Raw genomic sequence first — 12,983 nt, 5'->3', positions numbered from 1 at the left:
TGGGACGGTTTGTGAAGTCCTGGGGATTGAGGGTGGAGACTGGATTGTATGCTCTTTTGGACTGGAAGCTGGCTGAAGCGGAGTGGCTGTTACTTTTGAGACAGGAGAGACAAAGGGAGATGCTGCGCACAAACCTTTTAATATGCGGTCTTCGTGGCGTCTATTCAGAGAGGGGGGGTCCCTGGGGAGTGCTCCCTGAACCATAGCCCCAGCACTTGGGCCACCATTCCCCCTTCCCCCTTCTCCTGTGAGTGGCCCAGGACCTGTAGGACCCTGTCTTCCTTTAGGGCTCTGTAAGGCTCCTTTTCAGTGCTCAGAGTCCGTCCTTCGCTTGTGCTGAAGCCTGGAGCGGGACCATCTGCTTTCGCTCCTGTCGCAGCTGCCTCCTCTTCCCTCTCCTCCTGTGGCAGGTCGGGGTGGGTGGGTGGGCAGGAGAGTGGTGCCCTCGGTATGCAGCCTCCAGGCCAGCCTGGGGCTCCCAGGGGGGCTCTCCATTCAGCTGTGCCCAGCTACCAGCTCTCTGCCCCAAACATCTGCCACTCCCTGGAGCCGCGAGCCCCAGGAAGGACTCCAGGAGACTCTCAGCCAACTGGGGACACAGGGACAAAGAGCCCTGGCCTGGAAGAGGAGGCCTGGGTTTGAGTCTTAATGCCACCCCAGCCTGGATGTGTGACCCTGGGAGAGTCTCTGCTGTCTCTGGGTGGAGGCCCACCTGTTTTCCACATCCTGCGCAGTGTCTGGCAGTGGCTGGCCCAGGGTCTCCGGCAGGAGGGCAGTGGCAGCGCTGGCAGCCACGGGGACAGCGCCGTAGATAAAGAGAGGCACGGAGGGGTAGATCTCGGCGGTCATGCTCACCAGTGGGCTCACAATGCTGCCCACTCGGGCCAGCGTGCTGCCCATTCCCAAGCCTGTCTGCCTGCGGGACCCAGGGGGATGGGTGCCGGTTAGTGTTCTGGCATGAATGCTGAGGTTCTGGCTGACTCTGGGGCCAGGGCAGCTCGGGCCCAGCCCCAGGAGACCCGCTGGTGCCTGCTCTGTTCCCCATTTGATTAGCTAACCAATTTGGCATTTATTTTGGAGATTAAAAAAAAAAACAGGTTGGGAAAGGCTCTGGGCAGAGAATCAGGAGACTGAATTTTGCCTCTGCCTTTAACTTGCTATGTGACCTTGGGCAAGTCTCTTGCCCTCTCTGGACAGTTTCCTGAACGGTTGAGTGAGCTTAGTTCGGCCAGTTGTTCTCAGATCACCTGAGGGATTTCATTTACAGTTGCCCCAGCTCCACACAGACCTCTTGGGTTAGAATCCCCAGGGGATGGGACCTGGACTCTGCATGTTAAGAATATGTTAAGAACATTCTCTATGAGAGCAGAGGTTAAAAACTTTGACTAGGGAGATAAACTGCTTGGTTTCAAATCTAAGCTTCCTGACTTATAAGATATGTGACCTTGGGCAAGGCACTTAACCTCTCTGTGGCTCAGTTTTCTCATTTGGAAAATGGGAATTATCATAGTACCTACCTCATAAGCGTGTTATGAGGACCAAAAGAGTTGATATTTGTAAACAGTTTGACAGCGCCTGGCACATAGTACTACCTTATACTATTGTTCTTTCAGCTGAAATCCTTTGAAAGTACAGTACAGTAACCATGACCCCTTGGGGTTCTCATTCCAAGTAGCCTAGGGAAGCCTGGCATTTCTTTGACATCTCATATGAATTTTGCACCCCATTCTATTTTTTTGTTGTTGTTGTTGTTTTGCATCCCATTCTTAAAATAGATATGTGTTTCTGGTGTCTTCATGCAAAAATACCCCCTCCCTGCAACCTTGGCACTCAAAAGAGCAGTGCTGTATTTATCCATACAACTCCCAGAACCACCGTTATTAAGTGGTTGCTCTGTGACAAAAAATTACTTTCATGTTTGTGGTCTTTGGTTTCAGACATACTACTTGGTTAAAGATGGAATTTAGATTTTGTGGCAGCTTCTCACTTGTGCTTTGGAGATCAAGGGGAGACTTCAATTAACTGCCTCTGAGGTGTGTCTTCTTGGCCTCCATTCAATTAACTGCCTCTGAGATGTGTCTTCTTGGCCTCCAACCCTGTCCCAGTTGGTGGCTCAGATCTTCCCCTTAGGTCAGGTAAGAGCTTAGTGGGCAGCCTAAGTGTGTACTGAGCGGGTGATATAGACCTTTCACTGTTAGGTGCTGGGAGGGCGCCTTGGGCTGGGGCATAGTGGACTGTGCTCTGGGTCTGACCTGTGTGCGGGGGAATGTCTTGCCCCAAAGCCCCTCCCATTAAGCTCCCACTCACCGGATCATTGTGGGGTACAGCTCCCCAGTGTACAGGAAGATGCAGTTGAAGGAGGCAGCCAGGCAGCCCTTCCCCAGCACAGCAAGGGAGGTTCGGACAACGGACTGATCTAGAGAGAAGAGAGGGGGTCAGCAGATCTCGGGAGTGTGGGCTGAGAAGTTGGGTCATGTCTGGGGGTGTGGCCAAGGATGAGGGACCAAGATGTTCATGGGTGCTCACCCTGGGGTACCACCCCATTGATCAGGATGCAGATGCCTGCCAGCAGCAGTGAGGCCATCTGGGCAGGCCGGCGGCCCATAGAGTTGATGACAAGGAAGCCCACAAGCTTGGCAGGCAGGTCCACAGCACCAAAGATCACCTGGATTAGGTAGATGCTGACCCCAAAACCCTGCAGGTCCATGACCAGCCCATAGTAGGCAAAGCTAGTGGCAAACCTAGTGGGGAGGGATGAGGGGTATGGAGTTTGTTAGGAAGATTAAAGGAGGGGGTGCTCATCCAAAACAGGGGTGAGCTGCACAGGTTACCCTACTTAAGAATCTGGAATCTACCTCGCCTAATATTTCTTCTGTCATTTAGTATGCACTTTAAGTATTGGGGTAGTCCTCCAATACCCCAGATTTCTCAGTCTTCTGATAGTGTCCCCAGTGTATTAGGGAATTTTCACTTAGTTGCCATGTAGGATTTACACAGTTTTAGTCTTTATTTTATCTATTAATACTGGACTGAGGGAGGACAAGTGGATATACAAAGCCATATCTTTAGGGCCAAGGTGTTGGGAGAGGCCAGTTTTCCGGGACCTGTCCGTGGTCCTGAGATGGGTGTTGTGCTTCTTAAGATGTCAAGAGCCCAGAATATAAAGCTCAGGTTGTTGGACAGAACCCACCACCTGGAGTAAATCCCAAATTGGAAGCAAAGAATTCATTGGTAGGATTGTTCCTTCTGACCATGTTTCTCTTGACTGTCATGGGATTGCTATGATGATGGGGTTGGGAGAGTAGCACGTGAGAGGGGTAGTGGATGATGTTGCAGTGGGAAAGGAAGATTTTTGGTTGGTCTCAACCCTGGCCAGAGTGTACTTTCAGAGATGAGTTTTGCCTGTGCCTGTGTTTCTGGCAGGCACCACAAGGCCAGTAATGTCTCTCAGTGTTTTGCAAGTCAGACTCGTCTCTGCCTTTGTGATGTAATTTGGTTGACTCTGCAGCCGTCAGTACTGATGAAGTGTTTCCATATTGGAACAGAGCTGACAAAAGGAGAAGAATATGGAGAGATTGATGCCCAGTTTGGGGATTGGAGGCAAACTGAGGCTGGAGGTCATCTGGTTCTTTAAGACTCTCTCTGGTGGGGGATTCCTGCCCCTCATAGCTGGTCTGCTGACTTCCTCCCTCCTGTCTCCCTTCTTCCATCCCCTGCGTCCACTCTTTCCCCAACCAGTCTTTTGTCTCTTGGTCTGTCTGTCTGTCCATCAGTCTGTCTGTCTGGGCCTACCACAGCATGGAGAGGCAGAGGAAGAGGCGGCGAAGGGCAGGACAGCGCAGCAGCTCCATGGCCGAGGCCTGGCCCTTGCCCAGGGTCAGCTCCTTCTGCAGACTGGCCCGGAGCACCTGCTGGGATGGACAGGGCTCAGGGCTTGGACTTCCATAGACGCTCCTCCCAGCCTAGCTCCTCAGTCAGAGAAGTCCTGTGAGTCCTGGGTTTAGGGGTGGAGCCCTGGTGGGGTGTCATGGGAGGTCTCAGGGGTCTCACCTCCATACTTAGACTGGCCCCCTCTTCCCGCTTCCCATTGATCCAGGCCACTCTTTGCAGGGCCTTCAGGGTGAGGTCCAGCCTCCCAGAGGAGGAGTACCAGCGGGCCGACTCGATGAAGAACCTGGGAGCAGGGGTGAGCGTGGGTGTTGGCATGGCTTCAGTTCCAGTCACTGGGGCTGGAGGTAGGGCATGGGCTTTCCAGAGGTCTGCAGTGGGATTTTATGTAAGAGTGGGAACCCAGGACTTTGCCACACCCCAATCTCTAGGATCATAAGGCAGTGCCCAGCTTGGTGATGACTTATTCCCCAACACGGGAGCTCAGCCCTTGGGTGCTGGGTAAAGGGAGCAAGGCAGGCAGGCTGGAGAGCTGGGGGGAGCTGGGGAAGCCAGAGAACCAGACACCCTGGGGCAAGTCCTTCCGCCCAGAGCCTCAGTTTCCCCATTAGTCACACTGAGTCACTGGCCTGGGTTTGACCTTCTCTGATTCTGCGGGCGAGATCTGGGGGAAGTCTTGTCCCTCGCATCCCTCTGGGCCCCACGCACCAGGAGTAGATGAAGAAGGCAAAAAAGGGCACAGAGACCAGCAGCTGCAGGTAGCGCCAGTGGGGCACAGCATAGGCCACACCAGCCAGGAGAAACTGGCCCAGGCTGTAGACATAGCCAATCAGGGTGCCCACGCAGGCCCGCGTGTGGATGGGCATCCACTCCACATCTGAAAAGAGGGTTAGAACAGAGTGGTGGAGCTTACTGGGTGCCAGGTGGGTGGAGACCCGTGGAGCCCACCAAGACCCCTCTCTCTGTTCAAACCTTGGTCTGTCCCAAGGCTCAGTGGAAGATACATCAAACGAGGTTGGGGGCCATGGGAGGGGGAGTGGGGGACCTGTGATGGAGGTGGGGATGGGGAGGTAGGTTTGGAATCCCCAGGAGTTGTCCCCTCCACTCCCCTGCTGTGTGTTTTTGCTCCTCTCCAACCTACTGTCCTGGCCAGTGTCCTCTTTCCCTTCAGAGCATCTCTGACCACTCATTCCGTCCTCAACAGCACCCGCCCCTCTGGTCCTTCTCAGTCTGGGCTGGATTTCAGCCTCAGTGGCCAGAGCAGCTCAGAGGAGACAGTAGCTTTCCTCTACTCTGGAGAATTGAGGTGGGAGTGGGACCACCTCTCTGCTTCTGTCTGAAGAGGTTCAGTTTCGTTCCTTGTGGGCTCCTGATGTGGCAGCTGGGGCAGTGGCTTGAAGACTTAGATTGACCTTTGGGACTGGATTCTCTAGGTGTCCTGCCCCTGCCCTAGCCTTGTCCTGGTTAATTCCTTTAGTCTGGAGAATCCCAAATCCTTAGATTCCCTTCTGGGCTTGAGGAATGAGCTTGGGTAAATCCTTTCCCTTCTCCCCAGCCTCAGGTTCCTCATCTGAGAAACAGGGAGCAGGGGGGTGACTTATTCAAGGATGCACACTGATGACTCATGGACAGGCCATGCTCAGTCCATAAATGTGTCTGGTCTATATGATGCTGGCTTGCCCTATGTTAAAAATATGAGAATGAATGGCAAATGTTAAAAAAATTGGGATATTTTACACTGATAAAAAAGGGTGGGGGAAGATCTGACAGCCCTGAGACTTCTTGGCTGGAGCAGCTGAGTGGCTGTGGCCCCTCTGGATGGATGTGACTATCTTTCAGAGACAGTCCTCACCACTGCCTAATGCCTGTTGTCTGCTTCAGTCATTTATGGGAATTACCTGGCCCTAACAATGGACTTTGCAATCACATGTCTAAATGAGAGGTCAGGATGGTGTGAGCCCCGGGGAAAAGGCTGTTATGTTGGCTGGAAGGGCAGGACAGGCTGAGCGCAGGAGGGGTGGGCTGGGAGAGGAGGCTGGAAAGGGGCTGCAGGGCTGGGTGGTCGGAGGGGAGTGGGTAGGGGCCTGCCCTGCCCTTCCAGCCTCCCTCACTCAGTGTCATGCAGTTGAGGGAAATGCCAGCCAGCGCCATGCCCGAGAGGAGCCGGAAGGCACAGTAGACGGGGAAGTTGGGAGCAAAGGCGGCGCAGGTTCCTGACACAGCCGTCTGCAGGTAGTTCAAGATCAGCACCTTCCGGCGGCCCAGCCTGTCGGGGGAAGGAAGACCTGCAGCAGGCGTCCTGAGGACCAGCAGGGCCAGGCTAAACTGGCAGAGGGGCGCTTGCCCTGGGTGAGTCCCTGGGGTGGGGGTCTTTGCAGGACCCGTGACTTATCATGAGGCTGTGCTATAGGTCCTCAAACGAGCCCCAGCTGGTGATGCCAACCTCCCACCTAGGCCCCCCAAGCCCAGGTGAGGAGCCCCCAGTCCCAGCCCGGCTCCTTGGCCCTGCCCAGGACTGACCTGTCTGCCAGGTGCCCGAATATCATGGCTCCGAGAAGCACCCCTACCATGTACAAGGACTGAGCCAGCTGGCGTAAGGCCCTACGAGAACACACGAGGTCCCACTGTGGGGAGAGGGGGCAAGGGTCAGGCCAAGGTGAGCCTGGGCTGCAGGGCAGCCCCTTGCCCTCCTTCCGGCTGGCCCTCTGAGGCCTGTGTCACCCTCTTCCTCTGACTCTTCTCTTTGGCCCCAGGAGCTGAGAGACTTTTCTTGACCCCTACAACTCCCACCTCCCCCTTTCCTACAAAGACCCCCATCTTGAACCCCTTTCTCCATTTTCCCATCTTGGCCTCTGGAGAATTTGAGACAGTCTGTGTGTGTGTGTGTGTGTGTGTGTGTGTGTGTCTCAGAGGGGAAAGCACACTCTGGATGGTGCACAGAGGGGCCCAGGTCTCCTCACCTCCATCACGATGGTGGAAGGGAAGGTGCTATTGTCATAGATCCAGCCGTGGGTGCAGGGCTCTGTGGCCCCCGTGCTGTTGGTCTCTGTGCCATTGGGAGAGGGCAGCCCCCGCTGGGGGGAGGTGAAGCGGAGGCAGGACTCGGGCCGCCCCTGCCCGTCCCGGGGCAGCCAGGCGTCCAGCTCCCCGTCCTTGCTGAGGTTGGCGTCGGCAGGCGGGCGGCAGTGGTGGGTGGGGACAGCGGCGGTGAAGTTCTGCAGGGTGTTGTGGGAGGCCATCAGGAGCAGGGGGAGGACCACCAGAGTGACCTGGATCTGCTGGAAGCGGCCGGCGCCCCCCACCTGCAGCAGGAGGTCATTGAAGGCCATGGGGCCAGGCCTGGCCAAGAGGCTGGGGGCTGAGGACGTCCAGTCCCAGGCCCTCCGTCTGTGTGCCGGTCTGCCTGCTGCCGTTCCCTGGTGGAGAGGGACTGCCGTTGCTTCCGCAGCCAAGCTGCTCCTGGAACTGAATCTGAGCTGCCTCTGTAGGGGGGACAGCAGCCCGGCCAGGCGGCCCCTCCTTCCTTCTCTCTCCTTGTTCCGTCCCTCCCTTTCCTTGGCAGCCGCTCCTCACTTGGTGTGAGTGTGTGGGGTGTTTCTCAGCTTTCAGGGTCTGCTGTAGCGCTGACCCCTACAGGGGCAGTATTTAATCCTTGGCCTGGAGGGAATGAGTTAAAGTGTGACTTGGTATCAGAAGGATTAACCCTCCAAGTATCCTTGTATCAGTGGAATTTCTCCACATGGGTATAAAGGGCAGGAGAGGGAGGACTGAAGTGGGGGTGATGGGAGCAGATTGTACTGGGCATCTGGGGGCAGGAGGGGACAGGGTGGGACCTTTCTGTCTTCCTTTTAGTGAGGGGATGGGGCTCTGGGGAGTGTGCTGGCCTCTTGTGGGGCTTCTGTCCCTTTTAGTGGGCAGGATCCAAAGGGACCGTCGTGGGGAGGGGGTGCCAGAGAAAATACAGGTCGCCCAGTTAATTTGAATTTCAGATCATCAAAGAAATTTTTTTCTTTAGTGTTAAGAATGTCCCTAATAGTTACATGGGACATACTTCTACTAAAAAAGTATTCATTGGGGCTTCCCTGGTGGTGCAGTGGTTGAGAGTCCGCCTGCTGATGCAGGGGACACGGGTTCGTGCCCCGATCCGGGATGATCCCACATGTCGCGGAGTGGCTGGGCCCGTGAGCCATGGCCGCTGAGCCTGCGTGTCCGGAGCCTGTGCTCCGCAACAGGAGAGGCCACAACAGTGAGAGGCCTGCGTACCGCAAAAAAAAAAAAAAAAAAAAAAAAAGTATTCATTGATCTGAAATTCAAATTTAACTGGGTTTCCTGTATTCTTTTTTTTTTCTTAACATCTTTATTGGAGTATAATTGCTTTATATTGTTGTGTTAGTTTCTGCTGTATCACAAAATGAATTAGTTATATGTATACATATATCCCCATAAACCCTCCCTCTTGTGTCTCCCTCCCACCCTCCCTACCCCACCCCTCTAGGTGGTCACAAAGCACCGAGCTGATCTCCCTGTGCTATGCGGCTGCTTCCCACTATCCTGTACTATTTGCTAAAATTGGCAACCCCGGTCTTTGGTCTTCTGGGGACAGCTTACATCTTATAGGACCACGGCTTTGTTCAATTGGAAGACACAATAGAGGTCAGAGGCTGCTTTTGAAGCAGTGGGACCTAAGACCAACATGTTATGTGATGTAGATTGAGTCTTCCAGTACCTCAGCTTTTACTTTCTTTCTCATCCCGATTCAAAATTTCCCTTTGTCTTGTCTTCTGTCTATAGCTTCTCCTCCTCCCCTCCTCCTCCTCCTTTTTCTTCTTCTTCTTCTTGTTCTTGTTCTTGTTCTTGCTCTCCTCCTCCTCCTTCACAATGAGCATGAACTTATTTTACTTTTAGCCACAACTCTAAGACATTCACTTGATTTCCCCAACGGTTTGGTTCCTGCGTCCAGTTCACTCCTGCTCAGGGCAGTGCCAAGCTCTGATTGGATGGGTTTCTATGGGATCCGATTGGTTGGATCCTGGGTTGGGGATGTCAACAGAGTGGATTACAGCTTCTTGCTTTACTTTGCGTAGTGTATATTATATAAACCATGGACTCTGGAGTCAGCTTACTTGGATCCAAATCCTCACTCCACACTTGCTGGCCATGGGCAAGTTGCTAAACTTTCTGTATCTCAGTGTCCTTGTTTGCAAGATGGGGATAATGGTTGTGTATACCTCATTGGGTTGTTGGAGGGTTAAATGAGCAAATACAGGTAAAGATCTTAAGGTGGTCCCTGCCCTGTGGCTCAGTGATCATGAGCTGTTCTTATTATTTGTTTCTGGTAAAAAGGTGATACTATCACACTGATTTTAGAGAGAAAGTGTGCCTAGGCACATCTTACCCTCAGAACAGTGATTCCTGATTGGGGGAGATTTTTCCCCAGGGGACATCTGGAGACATTTTTGGTTGTCACCACTGCGGGTGGTGGTACTACTGGCATCTAGTGGGTAGAGTCCCAGGGATGCTACTCAACATCCTACAGTGCACAGGACAGGTCTCCATAACCAATAATTTTCTGGAGCTAGAATGTCAATAGTGCTAAGAAACCCTACCCTAGAAGATGTCCTCAAACTTCTTTTGTATAGTGATCAATCCCATACCTGCTTGGCAAAGGACAGTGCAGTCAGACGGATGACTCCTACCAACATATTTCTAAGAATCCCCACATGCTTATTTGAATGGGCAAATGTTTGCAAGGTGAACATGAGAACTCCTCTGCCTCCCCAGAATAACAGCAGACTTGCAGGCTCCAATGTGCTGCAAGTCTTCCCCTAGCTGTGCCTACCCAGCCAGTTTTGCCACTGGAGTGGCTGAATCAAGACCCTGGTCTCCCTGTGTCCAGGCCAACACCCTTTCCCACCATGTTCTAACTCGATCGCTGGGCTTGGGTTACCATATTAGACTCTTTTTTGCCCTTCATGGTGTGTTTCCATTTGGGGTCTCTGGCTGTCCCTCTCTCAATCTGCCACCCATTGACTGCTCCTCTAGCCCACTTCAGAGATTTTGGCATATGTCTGAACACAATGGGTTATTAGGGTTCCATAGTTTTACAGGAGGTATGCCAGGCCCTGTACAAATTAGCTGATGTGAAGGGCCATGAAGGGAAGGGGCATTTCTCAATTCTTCTGGGCACAAATCTCCAAGTCTTATTGAGGGGAAGCAGTTTGACTTCTGACTTCTCTTGTAAGGAGTCAAGATGCTCTGTTAACATCGCACAGTTTACACAAACTACACTTTTGTGTATGAAGTTGGGGGATTATTTATTGTCTATCGAAGTCCTGGGTACATAAAGTCTTACGCTAGTTCAAACCTATTCTGTCTAACTTCAAAACCAACCAAGTTCTTAACTGGTACTCTGGAGGTGTGGACTGCCCAGCTAAAGAGCTCTTGGTGACCATGTGACCTCATATGTACAGAAGAGAATAGGGGAGGCCCAGAGAGGTATGAGACTCAGCCCAGCTTCCCTCCTCCCACCCTGTGTTGGTTCTGGGCTGGGACCCCATGGGTGTCCAGATGCCTGACAACATTTTCCAGGCCAAGGTATATAAGAACCTTGTGGCCTGGGGATGTGAGGACAGCTGGACAAACAGCTTGGGGGTTCTGGGGCCAGTCTCCTGCCAGGACTTGGTGCCCTCATGGGGGAGTGGGTGGAGTGCCAAGTACAGTGGGGGAGATTGTGGGCCCCTACAAGCACCCTTCTTCTCTGAGCCTGTGTCCAGTCCTGCCTGGGAGAAGAGCTCCTTCCCTAGTGTCTGACCAGCTCCAAGCCAGCCTAAGTCTGGAAAAGGCTCAACTGGAAACTCTAGGGACTGAACTGTGGTTGGCTCCTGGAATTATCTGGTTAGTGAGGGGATTCCCCACCAGCCTCTCAGCTCATGGAGAGTTTCTGGATGGAATTGCTCCCTTGGCAAATGATTTGTAGAGCCAAGAACTATCCTTTAGGGACATTCTGGGTCATTAAACACCCAGAGTTGGACTCCCCTGTGCTCACTGGAATGTGGACTTAAGTTCTGGCCATGCTCACCGAGAAGGGGTCAAATCTGAGTACTTCCGACTGGCCAAGAGCCACAGAACCACGTGCCATTAGCGATGAACACCATCACACAGGTGAAAACTTCCATTGTGCAGATGATGAGACCAAGGCCCAGAGTAGGCAAGAGATTTGTCTAGGATCACACATCAAGCAAATCTAGAACTCAGCCCTCTTGATTCCATTGCTTTTTCTACTATGTTAGCAGCCATCACATATCCCAGATTTTCTGAGACGTCCAGATTTTGTATAATTTTATTCCATTAAATAAATGGGATTTAAGGTGTGTGACTACCTGTGATTTTGATGTTGATTATTTTGTGAGACTTTTCAAATAAAATAATTTACAGATAAAGAAAACACTCTTGCTCAGATCACATGCCCTAAGTGTGAGTTTGAAATGATTGACCTGGAGAGAAGTCTGGCAGACTCCAAGTGCCTGCCAGGCCTACAACAACATTCGGATCAAGAAGCCAAATTGTGAGCTTTATGCCTGTGGCCTGGCTACTTAGAAATTAATCCAAAGACTGCCATTTAAAGGCTGGATATGAGGCTTACCTGGTGGCGCAGTGGTTGAGAGTCCGCCTGCCGATGCAGGGGACACGGGTTTGTGCCCCGGTCCGGGAAGATCCCACATGCCGCGGAGCGGCTGGGCTCGCTGAGCCTGCGAGCCCGGAGCCTGTGCTCTACAACCGGAGAGGCCACAACAGTGAGAGGCCCGTGTACCGCAAAAACAAACAAACAAACAAACAAACAAATAAATAAAGGCTGGATATGAGTCTAGTAACCAATGAAGTGGCTCAGTATGAGGACGCCCTCCAAGTGAGGTGCTCCACATTGGGTGGCAATTCACTGAGCCAGTTCAGGGACAGAGAGAAGCGAATAGGGAAAGTGGGAGGAGCTGGAGTTGTGGAGGAACAAGCAGACATGGAGAGAGGGTGGAATCCAGATAGGGAGTTGGGAATGGCCAGAGGAATGGCGTATATGGGAGGGTGGGTCAATACATCCTGACACCAGCATCGCATGTCACCAGGAGTCCTGAACATGTGACTAGGAGCTGCTTTCCTGGGCATCTTCCCTTACCTTCCTGTGTGTCTTTGCAGTAAACCCCCGGATACAGCACAGGAACAGCTAGGACGTCCTGGGAGCCACCTTGAATTCTGGACAACTGAAAGACGGGGATGGGGTGAGAGAGCCAGTGTACTTCACTGAGCCCAATTCTTCTCCCTGCAGGTTGAGACCCACTCAAGCCAAGGGGAGACATTGGTGGTCCCATTGTCAGCTGACCCTAAGTCAAATGTGGAGGTGGGACCGGGAGAAGTCAGGTGCCAGGCAGGGATGAAGGGCAAGCATAAGAGGAGCTGTTGCAGTCTAGGAACTGAAAGAAGTGAAATGAGGCTAGATTTCAGGGTGCAAGGTAGAGGGTGTTAAAAACTGAAGCCATTGGGGCAGGTTGGGGCCTGATCATGATGGGCCTTGTAACAGAGTTTAGACTTCATCCTGATGGGGTGTTACCAAAAAACTGAAGCGTGGGGGCACTATGATTTAGTTCACGTTTATTAAGCACTTTCTCACAAATATCTAAATACAGACTTGAGAGTAATTAGCTCCGTGGCTGATAATTGAAGCCCTGCTGTGTGTCCGAGTTGTCCAGTATGGTAGCCACTAGCTACTACTGGGCGCCTGAATTGAGCTAATCCTAATGGAGATATGCTGTTAGGGTAAAATACATATGGATTTTGAAGACTCAGTATGAATTAAAGGCTATAACATATCTCATTGATAACTTTTCTATTGATTACATGTTGAAATGGTAATATATGGATATATTGGGTTAAATAAAAATATTATTATAGTATTAAAATTAATTTCATCTTTTTAATAGTTACCAGGAATTTTTAAATTACACAAGTGGCTTGCATTATATTTTCACTGGACAGTGCTGGTAAAGAATCCTAGAGGAGGAGGTCCTAGGAAGAGTTTTGAGAGATGATCATTAAGAGCTGATAAA

The 12,983-nt window shown here is 52.0% G+C and overlaps 1 protein-coding gene across 1 annotated transcript; it reads right to left on the bottom strand.

Moving 5' to 3' along the window:
* Positions 1 to 313: 313 nt before the first annotated feature.
* SLC22A6 (solute carrier family 22 member 6) lies at positions 314 to 7,217 on the bottom strand (the record flags this gene model as incomplete). Its single annotated transcript, XM_079708320.1, has 10 exons — positions 314 to 401; positions 713 to 916; positions 2,308 to 2,416; positions 2,527 to 2,741; positions 3,793 to 3,908; positions 4,051 to 4,174; positions 4,597 to 4,765; positions 6,000 to 6,154; positions 6,409 to 6,512; positions 6,849 to 7,217. The coding sequence occupies 10 exons, from the start codon at positions 7,215 to 7,217 to the stop codon at positions 314 to 316; spliced, it is 1,653 nt and encodes a 550-aa protein (XP_079564446.1).
* Between the last annotated feature and the right edge of the window lie 5,766 nt (positions 7,218 to 12,983).

Source organism: Hyperoodon ampullatus, assembly GCF_949752795.1.
Source record: "Hyperoodon ampullatus genome assembly, chromosome: 7".
Classification (NCBI taxonomy): Eukaryota; Metazoa; Chordata; class Mammalia; order Artiodactyla; family Ziphiidae; genus Hyperoodon; species Hyperoodon ampullatus.
The sequence above is the reverse complement of the archived record's forward strand: the minus strand, read 5'-3'. Positions and strand labels throughout refer to the sequence as shown.